This window comes from Dasypus novemcinctus, chromosome 5 (genome assembly GCF_030445035.2).
Source record: "Dasypus novemcinctus isolate mDasNov1 chromosome 5, mDasNov1.1.hap2, whole genome shotgun sequence".
NCBI classification, from domain to species: Eukaryota; Metazoa; Chordata; class Mammalia; order Cingulata; family Dasypodidae; genus Dasypus; species Dasypus novemcinctus.
The window spans coordinates 163,431,657-163,454,413 of record NC_080677.1 but is presented as its reverse complement, the minus strand read 5'-3'; the positions used below and the strand labels follow the sequence as shown (position 1 = coordinate 163,454,413).

General features: G+C 56.4%; 1 protein-coding gene across 1 annotated transcript in view; it reads right to left on the bottom strand.

Annotated features, from left to right (window-relative positions):
• LOC139439058 (LIM zinc-binding domain-containing Nebulette-like) overlaps positions 1 to 22,757 on the bottom strand; it is a 205,838-nt gene that overhangs the window by 43,003 nt on the left and 140,078 nt on the right. The window contains exon 3 of the mRNA XM_071215504.1: positions 18,521 to 18,605. Coding sequence (XP_071071605.1) covers positions 18,521 to 18,605 — 85 coding nt within the window. The remainder of the gene's footprint in view (positions 1 to 18,520; positions 18,606 to 22,757) is intronic.

Sequence of the window (22,757 nt, the reverse complement as noted above, 5' to 3'; positions counted from 1 at the left end):
CCACGCTGTGCTAAGCTGCGGAGACGAACTGAACCCCATACTCCACAGGCGCCAAAACCCTCCCTGTCCCTCACCTTCCACCTGCGACGTCACCAGCCGAACCTCCAAGAGTTACCTTCTCCAAAGCGTCACGCCGATCCCTGAAAACGGGAAGTTTTACCGGGCTGCATCTGACATCCCTCCGTATCAAGACTAACGGCCGTGCTAGAGAAATGGAAAGAACAGCCTGATTCCCATGCTGTTTTTGTGCTAAGCTTTTTCTCTGCTCTCTTCCTTGCTCCATAAATCTCAGAAGAATGTTGAAATGTGTACACAATCAATCACTATCCAGGTTACTTGTAAAGAAAATGTTCAAACTGGATAACAATTCACTATCTATAGTCTATAAAACCTGTGCAACGCACCAACAGGAAGTGAATGTTTTGTTTGCAAAGCTTGACCTTTCTACAGCACAACTGCATATGGCTCACGTTTCAGGCATGAATATCCAGCTTCTCCCAATGGTCGCTGTGCGTCCATCTATCCGGAAGTCACTGTCCCTTCAATCAGCCCCCACCTCTCCAGACCAACCTGCACGCTCACTCACAGCCACTCATCGGTTCAAACACTGATGGCCGTGGGAAAGGGGCGGGCAGGGGGGCGGCCAAATCCCTCTCCGTGGGGGCAGAGGCCCGACCTCGCCATCTCTGACCTCACGATCCCAGGGCCTGGGTGGTCTTAGTCAACGTCCAGCTCTCCGTGTGGCCGAGGACTGACCAGGATGGGAGGGAACGGGGTGCTCTCTCCATTCGATCAACCCCGACCCAGCCACACCAGACAAACACGCCGGCCAAGAAAAGGCCACGCGCTTGCCACGTGGACCCAAACATGCCATCTTTCAGCAGGTGCCTCCCACTGACGTTCCGAGCCCCTGCCAGCTCCTCCGCCTTCCGCACCCACTCTTCATAAGGCGTCTCCCGCCCTTGACTGTCACACACTTTCACTACAGCAAACACCTCCTAACGTGGCCCTCGACTTCTCCCTGCTCCCGTCCGATCCACTCCACTGCCTGATCCAGCTTCCCGGGGCATCATTTCAGCAGGTCACCGCCCTGCCCGGGCACTCGCCACACCGGGCGCTGGTGGTGAAGGCCGCGCTACTCGGCCACGCCCGCCCTCCCCAGCCAGCTGCCCCCGCCCTGGATTTCCTCGGGCCTACCCCTCTGTCCCGCTCCAGCTGCGCCCAGCACGTCCCTCCTGCCCCACCCTGCCCTCCATAAGGCACCTCGTCCCGCCTGGACCTTGCCCCAGGCCTTCTTCCCAGCCAGGCTGGAGCGCTCCTCTAAGAGCTCTTCCTGGGAGGCAGCAGAGTGCAGGGCGACGTGGCACACGCGGGCCACCCGCGGGCCTTGCGCACACGTGTGCAAATGCCTGCCCCTTCCTGTCCCGGCACAGGTGCAGGCCAGGTGAGCTTCCCTCAGACGCACCTTCAGTCGCCAGCAGGGTGGTTGGTGGAGGCAGGAGGACGTCACTGGCAGCAACTCAACTCCTGGAGAGCTTAGAGTTGGCAACCAGCTCCCTACAGCACAGCGGGCACTGAGCTCAAGGGTCGAACCAGCTCCTCGCCACACACAACACAGTTACACCGAAAACTAAATTTCTAATGTAACCGGTGCTTTCTGGGATTGGACCTACTCTTAAAAATGGTTTTGGGAAGCGGACTTGGCCCAGTGGTTAGGGCGTCCGTCTACCACATGGGAGGTTCGCGGTTCAAACCCCGGGCCTCCTTGACCCGTGTGGAGCTGGCCCATGCGCAGTGCTGATGCGCGCAAGGAGTGCCCTGCCATGCAGGGGTGTCCCCCGCGTAGGGGAGCCCCAGGCGCAAGGAGTGCGCCCCGTAAGGAGAGCCGCCCAGCGCAAAAGAATGTGCAGCCTGCCCAGGAATGGCGCCACCCACACGGAGAGCTGACACAACAAGATGATGCAACAAAAAGAAACACAGATTCCCAGTGCCACTGACAACAGAAGTGGACAAAGAAGAACACACAGCAAATAGACACAGAGAACAGACAGCTGGGGGTGGGGAGAGAGAGAAATAAATAAAAATCTTAAAAAAAAAAAAAAAAAGGTTTTGAAATGTGGATAATTTACCTTTACTATACTGGTGCGTAATAAATTAAAAAGGGGAAAGCGGCTGTGGCTCAAGCAATTGGGCTCCCGTCTACCATATAGGAGGTTCAGGGTTTGATGCCCAGGGCCTCCTGGTGAGGGCAAGCTGGCCCATGTGGAGTGCTAGCCTGCGCAGAGTGCTGCCCCACGCAGGAGTGCTGGCCCATGTGGAGAGCTGGTGCAGCAAGATGACACAACAAAAAGAGACATAAGGGAAGTGGATTTGGCTCAACTGATAGAGCATCTGCCTACCACATGGGAGGTCCTCGGTTCAAACCCCGGGCCTCCTTGACCCGTGTGGAGCTGGCCCATGCGCAGTGCTGATGCGTGCAAGGAGTGCCCTGCCATGCAGGGGTGTCCCCGCATAGGGGAGCCCCACGCACAAAGAATGTGCCCCGTAAGGAGACTCCAACCTGCCCAGGAATGGTGCCGCCCACACAGAGAGATGACACAGCAAGATGACGCAACAAAAAAGAGACACAGCTTCCCAGTCACTGACAAGAATGCAAGCACAGAAGAACACACAGCAAATGGACACAGAGACAGACAACTGAGGGGGAGGGGAGAGAAATAAATAAATAATAATTTTTAAAAAGAGAAAGAGACACAGAGGAAAGACAATAAGAGACACAGATCAGGGTGGCGGTAGAGCATGAGCGCCTCTCTCCCACGCTGGAAGATCCCAGGATCCGTTCCCGGAGCTGCCTAATGAGAAGACAAGCAGATACAGAAGAACACACAGTGCATGGACACAGAGAGCAGACAACGGGGGGAGGCAGGGATAAATAAATAAATCTTTTTTAAAAGTTTAAAAAAATAAAAGGTCAATAGTCCGAACAATAGGATGGGGTAGAAATAAAAACTCAAAAATTACATGTGTGAGATACAAACCTATATAGAAAAGAAAATTAGAACATAAAAATCAGCATGCTCAGAAAATGTGAGGACATTTATCCAGTACAAATAAAGATGGATAAAGCCAAACAAAAGCAGATACGTCAAAATAACAGCTAAACTGGTTAAACTCATTGACATGCAAACAAAAATATTACATAATTTTAAAACTTCCAATGATAAAAATCAAAGTGTCAAAGTAACCAAAAAATAATGCAATAAAATGTTTATCAGAAATTATATTTAAGAAAACCACCGTAAAGCTGTTACCTAGCAAGGGGACGTGGAGAAGTCCAACCCTGAGACGCCAGCTGGGTGAGGAACAGCACTGGTCTGGAGGGACAAAGGCCTCAGGCCAAGTCCCAGCCTGGGCTCTGCCCCGCTGAGTGACCCTGGCAGTGTGCACAACCTCTCTGAGCCACAGCGTCCCCATTTACAAGGTGAGGGCAATGGTGCGTATAAACGGGGTCCTGGGGAGGCCGTTGGGAGCCCCCCGCTGGAGGCCGCCACCTAATCGCACCCTCGGCTGATCTTGTCGCAGGGAAGACGGAGACAAGGTGACCTGGCTGAGCTCTGGCCGAAGCACGGGGGAGCCCTGGGCCCCAGCGGGTGGGCTCGCCGCTCCACGCGAGCAGGGGACGCGGCAGAACGGGAGACGCGCCACCCGCATCTCGGCCTTGACTTGGCTGAGAGGAAAAACGGAAACGTCGTCCACACACGGCAGCCGCCGCCCCGCCTCCTGCTCCTTTAAACACCCAGGGGTCCTTCCTTCAGCCCGCCTGGAAAGGCCCACGCGGACGCCCACGAGGCCGCGTCCACGTCCACAGCCCGCCCCGCTTCCGCCCCTCTCCTCGCCGTCGGGGGCACAGATGCGGGGGCCAAGCCGGCGCCGCAGGGCAAGGCTGGCCGAGGAGCGCGGCCCGGCCCGGGCGGGGGCTGGACGGGGCTGGCAAGGAGGGCCCGCGGTCCAGGACCCCCGACGCCCCCCGGGCCCTCGGGGCAAAAGAGGCCGGTGGCAGCGCCCGAAGCACGCCCCGGCATGGGCGGCCTGGAAACTGTCGGGCCGCTGCCACGCCTGCCTTTGTCCAATCCCAGGACTGGCTTTTGCCCTAAAACACGATGGAGGAGCCCGAGAGTGTGGGCTAGAAAAAGGGGTGGGGGCTCTGGGAAAAGGACCGGCTGCTCTTTGCAAAAAGCAACAAGAACCCTAAAGAAAGCACCACCCCAAAACGGAGCTCCGCGAGCCGAGGCTTCCTTGGGGCAGAGGGGGACAGAGCGCGGCCCCCAGGCCCTGGGAGGGCTGAGGTTTGGGGGCAACGAGGGCAGGAAGAAAGGGGGGGCGCGGAGGGGGCCACAAGCGCAGGGAAGGACAGCGGGGCCGGGCGGGCCGAGGACGCCCGGAGCAGCCCAGGCGGGAGAGGGGTGCGTGGGGCTGCGGGCCAGCATCCACGCGCTGCGTGCGCCGGGGGCTGCCCCGCGAGCCCTCCTGCCGCCGTTCCCCGGCAGCCAACGCGGCACCCTCCCGCGCTGCCACACCTCGCGCTTCTAGAAGGGAGCGGGCGAGGAGCCCAAGGCAGCGGCGGGAAGAGGCGAGCGAGGCCAGCCCTGGATGGGAGACCCCGCGGACGGCGGCCCGGCAGGTGGCTGCGGAGGGGCCGGCGCCGCTGGCCGCCGCGTTCCACGGGGAGGGGGGCTTGGCATGGGGCGTGGAGAGCTGCGGGGCTGGGGGACAGGCGATGGACGGAACCTCGACAACCGGCTAGAGCCGCGGTCCAGAGGGAAACAGGCTCTTCCCATCCAAAGGAGGTCTGACGCCCTAAGGTGGACACGCGTTCCTGGTCTACCAAAATAAATGACTCGTAGAGGAAGAGACGGCATTACTCAGAGACCCAGGGGAAGTAAAACTAAGAAGACACCCTGATCACTGGTAAAGCCCGACCGTTAGCAATCGGTGAACGGGTCAGCCCTCCACACCAACGACTGCAGAAGCTCAACGACCGTCGTTCCTCGGCACGTCGACACACCCTTTCAAAACCAAGTCATCCCATAGATGTGGCGTGGGCACAACCAATCCAAGGTCCACAGGATGGAGGAATGGAGTATGGATTAGAGTGGACTTATTGATATTCTATTCATGAACTATTGTGATCAGTAATCAAAGAAAATGTGGCATTGGTGTAGAGAAAGTGGCCATGGTGGCTGCTGGGGGTAGGGAGTGGGAGGAAGAGATGAGGTGTGGGGGTGTTTTTGGGACTTGGAGTTGTCCTGGGTGGTGCTGCAGGGACAGTTACTGGACATTGTATGTCCTCCCATGGCCCACTGGGTGGACTGTGGGAAAGTGTGGGCTATGGTGTGGACCATTGACCATGAGGTGCAGCGGTGCTCAGAGATGTATTAACCAAGTGCAATGAATGTCTCATGATGATGGAGGAGAATGTTGCTATGGGGGGAGGAACGGGGTGAGGGGGGTGGGGGGTACATGGGGACCTCATATTTTTTTAATGCAATATTTTAAAAATGAATAAAGACAAAAAAAATAAAAAAAATTTAAAAAAACAAGTCATCCTTCGTGGTCATGTTTCGTTTTCCAGGAGGAAATAAGAATGGATTCCCTTACTCTGTGAGGTAGCAATTTAACACGACCATTCTCCACATCCAACACAATCCAGCCCAGGTCTCTGTTTACCTAACATCACTTACCTCTCACTTACGGACTGATCTAGAAACATACAAAAGAAAACGACAGAGCCAGCTCTCCCTGGAGTTAGTAATCAAGGGGGATTGTTGGATTGGTTGGGCTTTTATGGGGGTTCTTTTTTGTTCTTTTCCAGAGACGTTCAGTACCCGCTCAACGTAAATGCCAGCCTTCTAAAAAGGAGGCGTCTACAAAGAGGAAAAGTGTCCCTGCAGTGGGAAGCAGGGAGTCTATTATGCTGGTAAACCATTATTCTTTTAAATGCTAACACACAATAGTTTTACCAACATGAGTCATAAAAAAATTGCTCACAAATAATTACAGCAGAGCTTAATGCCAAAGCAAAAGGAAACGTCTGAGTTTTAAAACCACAGGCTATGACTCCGCAAGTAAGACCCCAGAGCTGTCACCCAGCGCCTCAGTCAGCGCCGCCTCCTGGGTGAAAGCCTCTAAAGCGATCCCGAACCGCAGATACTCACCATGCAAAGGGTCTCCCAAATGATATCTGTACTCTGCTACAGAAACTGGAAGAATTATGAATCCGCAGGAAATTAAAGGTTTTAAAGTCAACCCAGCGGTCCTCCCGCCAGCCCTTCTGCAGTGCTTCCCTAATTTAACGTGCCTCAGGCCGACCCAACCTGAAGACCCTGACACCTTCACACACACTTTCACTTTGTGGCTTTACTTTTTCCCCAGTTTTCCCCACTATGCAATTTTCTCCACAAGGAACACTCTACTTTGCTCCCCTGACCTCAGCCGCCACCTGGCCGGCGCGGGGGTCACTCACGCCGCCTCTAACGCCCCCACGTTCTGCATGTCGGGGCCGCCCCTGTCCAGGTCTCGCCACCCTGCCAGGCCCCCACCCCCGTTTCTAGGGGCCTCTCCGCCCTCTGGACCGCAGCCTGCCCCGCTGGCCCTCCCACGCCTGCCCACGGCACTTGACTGCAGACAGCTCCGCGGACCCCGCTCGCCTCGGCCACTGCCCGCTGCCCGCCGCCACCAGGCCCCGCCTCGTGGCGCCCCACGCGACCCCCCTCGCCCTTTTAAAGCTGATTGTCTCTCGTTTCGCTGCAAGGGCCTCTGGTGAGGGCGCCACGTCACGGCACGCCACCTGACCCGGACGGAAAGCTCTTCCACACAGAGACCACGGCCGCTCCCGGGTCCCGCGGCGCCCAGCGCGCGGCTCTGAAGCCAGCCCGACTCCGTGGGGCCTGGGCATTAAGGCTTCACGGGGTTCGTTACCCACCGGACCGGAGAGGCCACACCACAGAGATGCAGGCTCCAGACGACCTCGCCGAGCAGAGCGAGGACGCGACCACCCCGACGCGCACGGGGACCCTGGAAAAGCAGCCCACGGCAGCACTCGCCTCCATGCAGTATTCTGAAATTTTGGATTAAGGAGTTAGGGAAGAAACGTGAGCGGGGAAAAAATCTGAAGTATCTGAAAACGCTTTCAGGTCTTGTCTCTCCTGGCATGTCAACAATTCAAACGTAGTCCAAAGAATCTAGCCTTCAGAGGAATCTGCATCACATTTACAAATTCTGGTTTTACCCCTTTAGTTAAAAACAACAGAATGCCCGGTGTCCTGAACCTTTCTCTCACATGTATGGAAGTTAAGACAGGGGTCTACTGGCTCAGTTGTTTCAAGACATCTTAATCAGAAGGCATCTGTCCACCTGCCAGACAGTGCCTAATAACTCATCCTTGTAAGACCTCTGATATTCATGAAACTAATTCTACTTTTTCTGCTTCATTTCATACATTATCTCCCTCATCATCAAACACTATACTCTTATTATATTGTTTATATAAACAAACACATGTGTATGTGCATATATACCTAGGAGTTAAGTGGTATTCCTGTACTGAATAATATTTTTGAATAAAAAGCTTCAGAGTTTTGGAGATGACATAACTAAGGATATCTCATAAGGAATATGTTCTCTGTCCAAATGCAGAAATACATTTAAATTTTCCTTTAGCTTAAGTGATGAATGGTGTATACCATTAGAGCCATTCTAGAGCTCAAGAAAAATCCACATGAGGGCTCTAAGATTGTTTATTTGATTAAAGATGGGATTGGATGCCTGGTTTCCCTACTCTTCACCTTTCTGGTTTAAGTAAAGAATTTAAAATTTGATATGTGTAGTTGTTCAGTGTCTGAAATTCCTGTGTACTTAGGAAGCTAACTTAGTAGCTGAAGATGCTTGTTAGTTTTCTCTCAGAAGATACTCATAAGAAATTATATATTCTTTTAAATAAAAACAGTTCTCTATAAATGGGAACTCAGAGAGTCTGGAAAAAGGGCCCAGAACTTCCTGCCGGTCAGGATCAAATCTGTGTCACCTCAGCCTCTGGCTCGCCTTAGCCTGGCCCTTGACTTCACCAACGCTCGAGAGAGAGGAAGGGGGGAGGGAAATTCTAGTGGATCTCCTGAAAAAAAGTTGTGACAAACACCCCATGAGAAGTTCCCGCCACTGCTTCCGGAGGCCCCAGAGGAGATCTCCTTCCCTACCACGCCACGGCGTTGCTCCGACAGGAACCAACACCATCGCCTTCTGCAGAGACCTCTCATCTGGTTCCCACCCTCTGCCTGGCCCTGGGCACACGCGGTGTGGAGGCCACCAGCAAAGCGCAGAAGCAAAGTCAAAGTATAATGCGGCCAGAAAACTTCTACACACTTGGTTGCTTAATGAGCACACTTGGGGGACTGTGGGGGCCTGCCGCGTGCTGCCCACCACCCGCGGGGCTACTCCCGACAGGCCTTTTCTGAATCCAACTTGTCCAGGAAATTTGGTTTGGTTGTATGACACCACCATACAGGGTTTCAGTGCATCCTCTGTTCAAAAGACACATTACTAAGAGAAATACTCAGCCCCCTTGTGGACACAGTGTCTAGTTGTATGGTCATGCAAGCACTTACCTGATGGTTACTATAAGGGTATTTCAAGGATCTAAACCACTAGTGAGTCCATTGCATCTACAGCCGACTGCATCTACAATCAACACAGGAGACTGCCTTCAGCAATGAGAGGAGTGTCCTCATCCAATCAGTTGGAGGCCTTAAAGTGAGAACTTTCAGCAGTCAGAAAGAAAAATTCCTGTTTCTACTTCAGCCACCCAGCTTCTGGGGAACTCAATGTCACCTTCATCGGAGGTTTCAATTTGTGGCTTCTTCTGCGAAATCCACTACCATCCTGAGTTTCCAACTTGTCTGTCCTACAGAATTCAGACTTGCATGAGACAATTCCCGTAATACAGCCCCTGACATTTACTGTCAGTTCTGTTTCTCTGGAGACCCCTGACTAATACAACAGACTGGAAGCCTCCACAGTGGGTGGGAGGTGGGAACCGGAGCCCAATCTCCCAGTCCCTCGGTCTCCCCCGCGGCCCAGAAGGGCACAGAGGCTCCAGGCTGCCCATGGGAGCAACGGAGGTGCTGGCAGGGAGCAGGGGCACTGCCAGCAGGGAGGATGCCTACCTGCAGCCAGGTGAGGACAGCGCAGCCAGGTGAGGACAGCGCAGCCAGGTGAGGACAGTGCAGCCAGGTGAGGACAGCACAACCAGGGAAGAAAGTGCAGCCAGGTGAGGACAGCGCAGCCAGGTGAGGACAGCGCAACCAGGGAAGAAAGCGCAGACAGGTGAGGACAGCACAGCCAGGTGAGGACAGCGCAGCCAGGTGAGGAAGCGCAGCCAGGTGAGGACAGCACAGCCAGGTGAGGACAGCGCAGCCAGGTGAGGACAGCGCAACCAGGGAAGAAAGCGCAGACAGGTGAGGACAGCACAGCCAGTGAGGACAGCGCAGCCAGGTGAGGAAGCGCAGCCAGGTGAGGACCGCGCAGCCAGGTGAGGACCGCGCAGCCAGGTGAGGACAGCACAGCCAGGCGAGGACAGCGCAGCCAGGTGAGGAAGCGCAGCCAGGTGAGGAAGCGCAACCAGGTGAGGACAGCGCAGCCAGGTGAGGAAGCACAGCCAGGTGAGGTCAGCGCAGCCAGGTGAGGAAGCACAGCCAGGGGAGGAAGCACAGCCAGGTGAGGAAGCACAGCCAGGTGAGGTCAGCGCAGCCAGGTGAGGACAGCGCAGCCAGGTGAGGACAGAGCAGCCAGGTAAGGAAGCACAGCCAGGTGAGGTCAGCGCAGGCAGGGTGGGGTTAGGCCTCAGTGAGCCACGGGGAGGGGCACAGCCCGAGGGCGTCCGCCCACGGGTTCGCCCATCTTCAGCAGTGGGCACTACCAGGTGCCCGGCCACAGGAGGACAGAAATGTCATGGAGGCCCCGGGAGGCAGCGGACAGAGACACAGCCAGGCCCTGGGCCTCGGTCGCGCACACTGAGGGGCCAGCGTGGAGGGGCCGGGAGGGCGAATGTGGGGGCGCCTCCAATTGGCTGCTCGGATCACCCCGACTCAGCTGCTCCTGGCCATCCACCCGCAGCCACCACGCCTGCCGGGACCCTCCGGCCCGACCTGGTGGCGCGGCTCTGGAGCAGCCGCGGGAGGTCTCGGTTCTGGTCCCCCTCGGCTGGCACCTGGGGCCGTAGGCCCCGCCGACCTTCCCCGCGGCATAAACCACGGGCCACGCTGGGCGCTCCCTAAGCCCCTTCTCAGTGGTGGCGGCTCAGGTTTAGCGCGGCCACGCTCAAGTCAGCAGAGAAGAACGCGACGAGGAGGATGGCTGCTCTTTCCTGCCCACACAGGAAAGACGGGGCCCACATTTCACTGGACTCCCTGGAAAGCTCCTCGTAGGCCAGCCTCCAACACTGGTGGAGGCCGCCGCATAGCAAGCGCTGGCCGGGAAGCGGACGTGCTGACGAGTCTAGCGCTGGACGCTGTTTACAGCGCTAAAGCTGTTTACAGCAGCCCGGGGCCGCAGAGGCCACGAAGGCTGTGGGTCCGGGCTCCCCGCGCTGAGGGCACTGGTCCTGCGTTTCCTCCAGATTCGGGCAGCGAGGGACCCCCGCCTGCCGAAGGGCACACGCGCCCGAGCAGCACAGCGTGGGCACGACATCCACGCGCCCACCACTTGAGCAGGGGGCGAACGTAAAACACAACATCGTGAACACAAAGGGGGAAAAAGCAAGCTTCAGGTGACAAACGCTTGACTTAATAGTCACTTAAACATTTTAATGTCAAGGGCACCGCAAGTACTGTGATTTAGCTCGGCTGTTGATCTTTAATAGCCCGCATCCCAAGTCATTTGCCGTGCGACTTTCTAAACTACTAAGTATTTTTCAAATTTCCCATGGAGAAGTAACGAGAACAAATCTACCTACCTTGTGCACTTTCAGGAATCTCTTATTCCACTTCCTTTACACTTTATTTTTCCATTTTTTTTTCAAATGGTTTTGACTGTGCGGGAGCCCTTGAACTTGGAAAGCCTCTTCTTCCCACAGGGACGCTATTTGTGCTTTTGTGTGCTCCTTTTCCTTCCTGGAAGTGACTTTTTTTTGCTGAGGGCCACACCCCTGCGTCCTCCAGGGCGCCCGAGCACCCTGAGGGCCAGGGCCTGGCCACTCATCTGGGCACATGTCCAGCATCCGCACACAGAGAGGCCAGTGTACAGCGACTGCAGGCTCAGCCCCCAGGCGCCTGAGCGGTGCGTGCAGCAGAGCGCCAGGGAGGCCGAGCCCACGGGACACGGAGGAGATTTTTATAGGAATCCGCTCAGCGTCCCCACCTGGGGACCGGCAAGCCCGAATTCCACAGGGCAGCCCCGACGAAGGTCTCCGTGACCTCCCCAGGAGAAGCCGGCCAGAGCAGAGTCCGAAGCTCGCATCTTAAGGCCCGCAACGGGGCAGAAAGGACACCGCATGCTGCTGGCGGCCAATTCCTCGGCTGACTGCCAATGCGACGCAGCGATGGTTTAAATCCACGAAACTCCATCGCGGTCACCATTGGCACAGCGCTGGCTGGAGCAGACACCGGGCGCTACGAGTGAGCCACGGGCACCGCAACTGGCCATCGCAACCGTGTAGCCGAAGCCGGGACGTGCCCCAAGGTGGGCTCTGCGCTGGGCTTCTCCTGCCCGGCCCCCTTCCCTGCGACCTCAGCGGGTCAGCGTCAGCCCCTGAGCTGCCCTCCTCCTGCCATCCACACAGCCCGCCCGCCTGCATGGGGCAGGGGCATAGCTCCTTCCTCCAGGGCCGAAAGCGGGCCAGGGGGTGGCAGAACACGTTTACAGCGACGGGGTGGAAGACGCACTGCTTTCACCGTTTCAGACGCCGCCTCCGTCACGGATATCAGATCTAGGACCCAGAGTGCTGAGATTGGGGGGCCGTCCTCCCCCACCCGACTCCGGCTGCAGTCACTCCAGGCGTGTAGAGAACGCTGGGCCCTGCCCATCCAACCATAGCCCTCGCCGTCCCCCATGAGCTCTGGGAACTGGGCCCGGGAGGGCCGGGCAACCACCCTGCGGGCCTGCAGAGGCAGCTGGACAGAGGGTGGGCAGCACCCCGGGCCGTGGGACGAGAGGCGCTGACACCCACCACGGCTGCCGATTGAATGGTGCACATCTTCCCACCTCTCGCCCCCCACATCTGCGCCCGACATCGTCTTAACCCATGAGCAAACCGGCAAATCTCAGGCTTTTGGGCAACAGTGAGGTGAGGGAAACTGCAAAGACTGCAGCTGCCACATGCGAGGCCCATGATCTTCCTGGAAAGAGCGGCCAGTCAAAAGGACAGGCGCTTCCCTTCTGCCTTCCGGGTCACGCGCCTCCCTTCCCGCACGTGAAACCAACGCTCCTCAGTTCCACCGCTTTGAACCCTTGAGAGAAACATGGCAGAGATCCTCTCTGCAAACTCTGGCCTTTGCACACGGAGACGGCGCTTGCTGTGGGAGAGAGCGGGCACCGCCGTAGCATCGGAACACAGCACCGGAGGGGGAAGGCTCGGAAGAGCGGACCACAGAAGACCAAGACGGGTCCCGAGCAAACAAAAGTTAAAAGGCAGCCACAAAAGGCTCCCTGTCCACGACTGGCTGACACAGGGGCCATACGCTACCTGGAGAGAAGGGGCCTGCTTGACAGAAGTTGCCGGGGGAGGGAAGGGATGGGAAGAGGAGCCCACCACGCGCACAGATGCCAGCAGGGCCGGTACTTGAGAAACAGAGCTGGCAGAGCGCGCAGGTCACACCAGCACCGCATCGTGGACCCGTCTGCTCGAAGCCGAGGTCCCCAGCTCCCAGCTTCCCAAAACCCGGCGCCGACTATACTGCCACACATGCTTAAAACACACTCGCCTCTCTGGAGGTCTCATCACAGCTCCAGCTCTGCTATAATGTCGTTAATGCCCTCTCCCCAACTAGATCACCAAGAACCCACTTGTCTGGTTTTGCTTGCAGCTGCATCCCCAGTATCTAGCGCAGAATTTGGTATGCAGTCGGTGCTCAGTGGCAAAGGAATTTCAGGACAGGTTTATGACTTGACAGGGGCATCGACAGACAATGCCACCCCAGCGCCCTTTCCCACCACCTCCCCCAAAATCCTCAGGTAGGGGTTTTCTTTGCTTGGAAGGGAGTCAGGGTCCCAGGATGCCCTATTAAAACGCAACTGACATTGGAGGACGGTCCTGCCTTAGTTATTTAGCAGCTCACTGGGGGAGGGGGTGAGAGGACAGACAACTGAGAGAAAAACCCTCTGGAAAATGAACCCCCAATGTGGAGGCAAAGGGAAGTGGAGAGAAAGTGGGAGCGCACAGAGACGCCACGCCGCGCTTCCAGAGCTTGACGCTAGCCTCGTCTTCCCCCCGCAGAGATGTTAAGTGGCTATGTTCCCCATAAAAACGTATCACTTTCTCACCCTCACTGGTCTAAATTGCATTTCCATGGTTTTTATGCCTCCATGGAAATGTGGAAGATTAAAAAAGAATTAGCATTGGGAAGCGGACTTGGCCCAGTGGTTAGGGCGTCCGTCTACCACATGGGAGGTCCGCGGTTCAAACCCCGGGCCTCCCTGACCCGTGTGGAGCTGGCCCATGTGCAGTGCTGATGCACGCAAGAAGTGCCGTGCCACGCAGGGGTGTCCCCCGCGTAGGGAAGCCCCATGCGCAAGGAGTGCACCCCGTAAGGAGAGCCGCCCAGCGCGAAAGAAAGTGCAGCCTGCCCAGGATAGGCGCTGCACACACGGAGAGCTGACACAACAACAAGATGACGCAACAAAGGGAAACAAAGATTCCCGGTGCCGCCGATAAGGATAGAAACGGTCACAGAAGAACACACGCGAATGGACACAGAGAGCAGACAACTGCAGGGGAGGGGAGAGAAATAAATTGAAAAAAATAAATCTTAAAAAAAAAAAAGAATTAGCATAGGTGACAAAATCAAGACTCAAAGGTTCCGGAACAATCTGTGTTCCACCCATAGGCGGGTGCTAGTCTCCATCGCGCCCGTGCTGAGTTCCGCACCCTCCACGGAAGAACTCGGCGAGCACAAAACCCCGCGCCCAGGCAGGCCCCAAGGCAGGCCACGAGGACAGACCCCGCCAAGCGGAGCCATCCCCAGCCACGGCCGAGGACGGGCGCCAGCGTTCAGTCTCCACTTCCAGCGGTACTTTGAGGGGTTCCCACAGGAGCCATCGAGGTCCTGAGAGCAGAGCGGGCGGACGAGGAGAAGCGGGGGCAGGTGGGGAGTGGGGCGCGGGGAGGGGCCTCGCCGGCTTGTGCCGGCACAGCTTCCCATGCGCCCGCGGCCACGGGGCTTCTCCAAATCCCCTTCCAAGATCCGCTTCCGGCTTTAGCAGGCCTGTAGGCCCTGCTCGGGGCGCTCAGGCACGGGTGCCTTCTCTTCCCACAGAGGACACCACCCAGCCTGGAGAAGGAGCCCGTTCCATGACACAGCATCACGACACCAAGTGAGGAGCGTGTCCCTCGAAGGCCGGTGTCATCCCACATAGGGCTTAAGGCTTCAGGACTCCCCAAATTAACACACGCCTGGGTTCCCAGAGTTTTGTCTCATACGTCAGGGCTTTGGAACCCTCGGCCCACTCTCCTAGACGAGCCCACGCAGGTCCCAAGGCAAGCCCGGGCGCCGGGGGGGACCGGGCCACGGGCGCCCGCTCCTCGGGGCCAGAAGCAGCCTGCTGGCCTCCACCGCGTTTCCTGGAGCGGCTGGTGCGGTGATGAGGGATGGAAAGGAGGCTGGAGATGACGGAAACACGTCCCCTCCCTCTGCCTCGGGGGGGTGCCAACTCCGGGGGCAGCACTGCCCACCGTGGCGCAGGACCCACGCCTGGCGGCCTGCAGCCGCTGCCCACCAGTGGCTCGGACTCGCGGTTCACCGGTCTAGGCTCCAGGTTTCCTGTCACTTCATTACAACAATCTCTGAACAGATCCCAATGAAAGCTCGTGGGAGTACCCAGCATTTAGAGGTCAAAAGGCTGAGCAGGATTTACAACCTTCTCAAAAAGAAAAGAAAAAAAAGGGAGGGGGGCAGTAAGAGAGGAAAAGAAAAGGGAAAAAAGAAGAGAAAGGGATAACAACAGGTCACTATAAATAACTTTCTAGATTGCGGCAACAATTAATTTGTGTTTTTCCTTCACTATGGCTCATTTGGGAAGTGCAGGAGCTGAAAGTAAAGCCTGAGTTTTAACCAAGCAATGTTAAAAGATTCCAGAATTCCAAAACCTGGAGCTGTGGACAGGTTTTACTCCTCTAGCACCCCAAATTACCAAAAGAAGCATATAAAATGCCAAAAGTCAATTTCCCATTAAAACCATTGTGATGTTTAGAATTCTACATATCAAAACTCTCAGGGGCCCTGCACAGAATCAAACCATTTAAAATGCTAACGGTAAATCAACTGCATTACTTCCTATCACATTAGAACACGTGTGGCTCCATGCCTTTGTACAAACAGAAATCCTCCTGGTGAGGGGCTCTCCCCTCGCTCCCTGAAAAAAATAAATGTACCATTTTTCCGGGTGCAACTCTTCTACTCTATAAAAAGCCCAGTTTCCATTTACTGCACCCCCCCGCCCCCAGACTGCTGTCACCTGCTTACGAACCTCCCCAGAGCTAAGGAGAGGCTGAGTTGGTACTGGGGACTCACACGAGCAGATTCAATCCCAGGCTCAACGACTTACAGGCTAAGAGTTCAAGGCAAGTTACTTCTCTAAGTGTTGAGAGCGTGTCCTCTAAAGAGGGCTAATAATAAACACCTGCCTTGCCGGGCTGTTTGAGGATGGATGAGATAACACACGTACAATCACGTGCCTGGGATTCAACAAGGCCGATGCTGAGGACGGCGTCATGCCCCAGCGCCGCCGCAGTTCCTCGCACTCAGTGGTGACTCGGTTTGCCGGAGATGCTGTGACAAATACCACACACTGGGCTGGCTTAAGCAGCGAGCATTTCCTGCTCACAGCTTGGAAGGCTGCAAGTCCCAAAGCTCTATGCCAGCAAGGCGTGCTCTCTCCAGGGCACAGGAACGCTTTGGGGACAGCTGTCCTCCATCCCACAGCAATGTCCATCCTCTCTGGCTCCTTCTGACTTCTGGCTTCTAGGGATTTCTAACCGATTGGATGGGGTGCGTCCCCACATTGCAATCTCCCTTGTTGATTGTAGATGCAATCAAATGATTGTAGATGCGATCCCAATTACACAATAGCCTCCCAGTAACCATTGGGCCAGTGCTTGCTTGACCCAACAGCTGGACCCAGAACCCAGCCAAGCGGACATGTGAAATCAGCCAACAAAGTGGGTGTCTTCATTTCCTGGGGCTACCATAGCCAGGAACCGCATTTAGCACAACAGAAACGCCCTCTCTCACAGCTCTGGAGGTGAGAAGTTTGAGCTCAGGATGCAGCAAGGCCACACTCCCGTGACACCCACAGGGGAGCCCTCCCCTGCCACTCCCGGCTGCGGGTGTTGCCTGACGATCCTTGGCTCCCCGGCCCACAGACGCCTCCGTCCAGCTCTGCCTCCATCGTCACAGGCCTTCTCCTCTGGCTCTTCTGGAGGACAGCAGTGTATGACTTTAATTCCATCTGCAACAGCCCCTTTGGGACATCCCCAATTTTCTCCTTGTGGTACGCGAGTCAACCCACAGCAGTCGGAAGCCACACGCGTTTCCGTGGAGCTGCAGTCCCCTCCTCGTCTGCCTGAGGAGATGCTCTATTTCATTCCTGGAGATGCCATTTGAGCAAATCTCAAAACCCGATCCCGCCCCTCCCCCCCCCCGCCAAGTCCTTGGTGATTCCCGGACACTCAGTGCCAGCCTCGGTCTGCACCGTCCTCCAGTCCTTCTGCGTGTGACATCTGACGTGCGCGGCTCGCTCCACCAGCAGCCTCTCCCCAGACGACTTTATCACTACTTGTGCGTGGGCTGAGGCCCCTACGGCCATGAACGGACCCCAAAGGGAGGGACGCGCCTGCACAAGGAAGGTCCAGCCTTGACCTTCAGGGCTCCGGTCAAGGTCACGCCCGGGCGCCAAGACGACCATTCGCGGATTTCACTCTGTTTTCTGACGTACTCAAAGTACTTCTCCAGCATCATCCAATCAAGCCTAGCTTGACAAGAAGACAGGTAGACCGGGTCTGCACTGCTGGGGGGCACCGGCACCCTGAGGTGGGCGTGGGGGCAAGGAGGCCTCTGCCACAGGACAGCTATTTGTCCAGCGCTCGATTTTCTGAACGAATGGCTTAGTGAAAATTAGCATTTTACAGAAACCAAAAAACTACTCCCAACCCAATCTTCGCGGCGTTGCCCGCCAGTGAGCTATATTTTGAGTTACATTTCCTATAATCAAATGGACTAAGAGTGGCCTCAAATGCCCCGATGAGATAAACTGCCCAGGAAACGAGATCGGGGCTGCTCTCCCCACACCAGCTTAGAGGCAGGTGGCCTCCTTCGCACGCCTGCTGCTCTCTTCCCCCTTTCCACATCAAGAACTTTCAGGACCGTAGCACTAACCACCAGCCTCCAAAGTCAGGAGTGGTTTGTAACTTCTCATCAGACTTCCAACACCTGCCCCACCTGGGACGCGTGGCAAGTGGACGAGGGGGCATCTGGGCAGCCTGCGGCACAGGGGGCCGAGCCGCTGCCCGGGCCCACACCTGGGAGGCAGGAGCAGATGACAGCCTGCGTCCCTTCCTCCTGCTCAGAGGGACCGGCCCAAGGGCCTCGGGGCCCCGGCTCCGAGGCTCAGCCTCTTCCTGCACCACAGCAGGTTAGACCTCAGAAGGGACTGGCCAGGTGCCTTCTCTGAAAGAGAGTCCCCGTGGCTCTCAGAAGAGGCCGAGCCCCCTGCAGAAAACGCTGCGCCTTCACCAGCGTGCTTTCCCTCCCTGGAGGCAAGTTTCCCTCCAGGGGGGGCTGGCTCCGCGCCCGCGAGGGAGCGCCCGTCGCCCGGGCTGTCGCTGCGCATGTGGAAGATGCAAGTGGAGTGACAGGTGAAGACGAGGCGCTGGGGCCGTGAGAGACGCAGATGGGGTGTCAGCCCCCCACACGCTGTAGTGGGGTCACGTTCACACTCCCCCCCCTTCCCACATATGCAGCGTGGAGAAGCGAGTCCTAACATGTTTTTAAATATTTAGGGCCAAATAAATCAATACTGTTGGGAAACGCTTGCTCAAACCGGGACGCGTTTCCCTGCCCGAGACCCACGTGGGTAGTGGGATGGAGTCCTCGGGGGGCGGCATGGACGGCCCTCCCCTCCCCACGAGCCCCACCCCAACGTCGGCCCCCACGCAGGGTGGTGGCCCGGCATCGACGGGACAGTGACAGAGTCGCAGAACCGCGGCCTTCCGAGTAACAGTCAGTGCCCACGTAACAAAAGGGCCCCTGGAAATTACCTGACTCTGCAGTTCGCTCTGCTGCTTGAGGCGGAGATTTTCCGGCGTGTCTGCCACGGTGGTGAAGGACTGCTTCGGGTAGTGCCTGCGGAGACATGAACAAAAGGGCACAGTCAGGTACGATGTCACGAAGCGGTGCCTGGCGCCCACTGCCCCGTCCTCGCTGTCACCGGGGAACAGGGCCTCTCCCTGCCCCCCATTCCCACAAATCCTTGACCCAACAGTTCACCCCAGCACTGCGACCCGGCTCCTCGCTTCTTTTTTTTTTATTATTATTTCTCTTCCCTTCCCCCCCACCCCGGTTGTCTGTTCTCTGTGTCTATTTGCTGCATCTTCTTTGTCCGCTTCTGTTGTTGGCAGCGGCACAGGAATCTGTTTCTTTTTGTTGCGTCATATTGTTGTGTCAGCTCTCCGTCTGTACGGCACCATTCCTGGGCAGGCTGCACTTTCTTTCCCGCTGGGCAGCTCTCTTTACGGGGCGCACTCCTTGCGCGTGGGGCTCCCCCACGCGGGGGACACCCTTGCGTGGCACGGCACTCCTTGTGTGCATCAGCACTGCGCGTGGGCCAGCTCCACACGGGTCAAGGAGGCCCGGGGTTTGAACCACGGACCTCCCATGTGGTAGGTGGATGCTCCTTGCTTCTTCCCACCACTTGCCATGTCCAGCGTGGGACACTCACGTCCCCGTCCCTGCTCCCCTCCAGCTCCTCTCAGGCCTCCTTCCTTGACCTCTCCCACCTTGACGCGCCCTCCTGGTTGGCTTCCTTCCATGTCACTACACACCCCCGCCTGCCTCCCCCTCTGTGGTGGGCTCGTCTCTGTCTGCTTTCACCCCACCCCCGGGGGTCTCCCCTCGGCTTTGTTCTCTGCTCCTCCAACGCCGTCACCTGACCCCGTCCACCCCCACGGCTTTGGGTGCCCTCCTCCTACCCCAGGTCGGCTCCCAATTCTGCAGCCCCAGCCCAGCTCTCTCTCCTGAATCGCAGATCCAACGCGGATCCCCTCGTACGTCTGAGACCCACCACAAACGCGCCCCATCCAAAGCTGAGTTGCTGATCCCCCTGCCTTCCCCCAAACAAGGTCCTCCTATGATTTTCCATTTATAGGCGCCATTGCCCAGTGGCCCAGGCCACAGCCTGGCTGTGGTTCTCTTTAGGTTATTTTATGAATCCCAAAAAGAGAAAGATTTTGTTTTTAAACTAATCTGTCCCTGTGGGCGTGATACCCTTTGATTGCACCACATTCGGCTGAGGGGCCTTGATGGGATTACTTGATAAGATCAATTCAGGGCTTTGGATTGATGATGTCAGTGAGGCGTGACTCAGGTTGAGCCTCTGGCCTCTCACTGGGTCTGAGAAAAACTGAGACACAGAGAGACAGACAGACGCAGGGAAAGGAAGCCCCGTTTTGGGCCCTGCCACGTGAGAGATGACCAGAGGACGGCAAAGCACGAAGCCCCCGGGAGGCTGGGCCCGCAGAGCGGCTCAAGAGGAGAGCAGCCCTGCCACACACCCGACAGCGCACGGCCGGACTTGGGAAGAAAGCGGAGCCTCTGAGACTGAGGGGGCCCGGGAAGGGACGAGCCTTGGCCAGGTGTGCCGACAGCCGCAGAGGAGAGGCCGCGGAGGCCACCTGGCTTCCCGGCGCGGAGCTGACCGCGGCGAGGGAGCACCTCGCGTGGTGCCCCGTGGTGCCTTGGAACTGTCAGCTTTTACCCCAAATAAATCCCCCTTTATGAAAGCCAGCCTATTTCTGGAACTTTGCATCGGCAGCCCTTTGGCAAACTAGAACACTGGGGGTGCCCCCGCTCGCCCCCACACCCCATCGTCGATCCCCAGGACTGCTGAGCATACCCCTAAATATACCATTCCTGTGTACACAACCCGAAGGTGCAGCCCTCGGGGCGCAGCCTCTCTCCCCACAGCTGCCCCTGGGGCCTGGGGCCCAGGCCAGCCTCCGCAGCCTTCCTCCCCACCCCGGCTCCCTTCGAGCCCCCATCCTCTGCCCGGTGCTGTGCCCCTCCCGGGCGCCCCCTCCCTTTCTGGGCGCTTGCAGAGGCCTCCCTGGCCCCCAGAGGCGGGTCACGGCTGCGCCCTGCAGCGCGCTTTGTGTCCCCGTGGAGGGCGGGGGCGGCGACGGGCTCAGGGCACGAGGGAAGTTCTGCGACGGCGCCAACAGGCCTCGCCCTCGTCCCAGCCTGCGTCGGGCGCCTGCCAGCACCTGCCAGTATCTGCTCATGGAACGACCTCAATAAATACCTGTAGACGGCAGAAAGGGGGGGGGCGGGTGGCAGAGGAGGCGGCAGGGAGGCCGGGCAGCCAGCCGGAGCTAAGAGGCCGCGGCGGATCACGCACCCTGTCGGGCCACGAAGGCCGCGCCCAGCGGGCGTCCAGCGAAGGGGCCCCTCCCCCCGGCGCCCCGGGGCTCAGGCTGCGCCCCTCTCTCTGCGGCCTCTCAAGGCCCTCTTGGCCTCGCGGCTTCACCTCTGCGGCCTTTCCAGAAGATTCTCTCCTGCTTCCCTGCTTCCCGAGAAAAGACCAGCGCGGTAATCTTTTTGTCAGGGTGTATAAACTCCGTAAAACCTACCGAAAATGCACCTGCAAAATAAGGATTCGATCGTGTGTAGCCCTGTGGGGCCAGATTCAGGGTAAGAAAACGCACACTCGCGCCTTGTTTTTCTGGCATTCCTCGGGAATTAAGTTACCCCTGCGAGTGAGTTTTCCAGACTAAGGAACGTCACCCCACAAGTACTAGACTCCGTGCAACGATTTTTAACATCTTTCCCGAACCTTTACATATTTCCTTGCCTTCTTAGAAAAGGCTACAACCCAATTTCCTTTTTCCACAATGACTTAATGTCTCCACGATATTATCGGATCCTGATATATACAGCCGAGCTTCCGAAGCTTCCAGAAGTGACGGCCTAAATCGTAAGGACTCAAGGGGCTTCCACGCTGGCCCCAGACATCCTTCTCCCTCCTCTTTCTTTCTTCTAACCCGGATGAGACTTGGTTTGAAGAGCTGGTGAAAACTTAAGTTACTGATTCGGGCGCGTGCGCCACAAGCCAGTCCCCTCCCCTCTCCTCTCCCTGAAGTCTGGCGTCAGCCCTGCCCTTGGGCAGCCCCTGACCTTGGATGACGTCCACGAGCCTGCGGTGCCCTAACCGCAAGTTCACTCTCAGAAAGTCGAATTTTACCAGGCTTTAAAATTCAGCACCATCATGTGTCCCAACACTACAGGTCGCTGTACTTTAAAGCTAAAATAATTCAGCTCATTTGTTTCTTTGTTTTTCAATATATAAACTGGGCAATAAAGTTTCTCGGAGATTTCCAGGGGACTCACAATGTTTAATTCAAAAAACGTAAGTATGTACTGTAGCAACTTTAAACTAATTTAAATGTGCCCTGCAAGGTGGCACAGAAAGTTGAGCTCAGAGGCCACGACCCACTGACTGGCAGGTTAATTCGATTTGGTGGCACACTTTGGGGGACAATCTTCACCTGCCATTTATGTTTAATTAAAAATTCTGTTTAAGTTATAATTAAAGAGCACCCTGAGATTAAAAAGCAAGCTGCTTTGTGTGGAGAATCACCACTTGCAACTGCTTCTGTCTGCATACCTGAATTTCCTCCACACGAGACAAAAGAAATTTCTTTTATGATAATAATGAAACTTTGCTTACAACCGGAGCTCTAAGTTTGAAGTGCCATTTCATTATAACAGTCCATTTTCTCCTCTTGATTTTAAAGGAGAAAAAGGTCATAGATGCGAACTTGAAAGGGAAACACAGGTAAATACAATACCACTTTTCTATGTTTTATATTGCCATCCACAATCAGGCTATTTGGAAAGAAGGATACACTGAAAAACTTCTATTTTGGAGAAGACATTTGCCAACCTGGTAATCAAAGCAGCGAAATCACTAACACACAGTGCAAACCTTAAGAGGTGGAAATGCTTCGGGTCTTTCCACTATCCTATTTATTGCTAAAATGTAAGGATTTTATAATAGTGGGCAAATCTATATATAACAAAACCTTCCTTTAATGATGCCTAACAGGAAGAAATTATCCAAAACGCTGACCTAGGAGACAAAATTCAGTTGAATAGGAATAAACGAGCAGACGCCGTGGGAAAGAAGGGACTCGTCGCTGAACCTCCTGGGGATCATGAGTTCTAGGACGAATTAAACCAGAGGCTTTGGGGATCCAAGGTATCTTCAGAGCTAGCAGATCC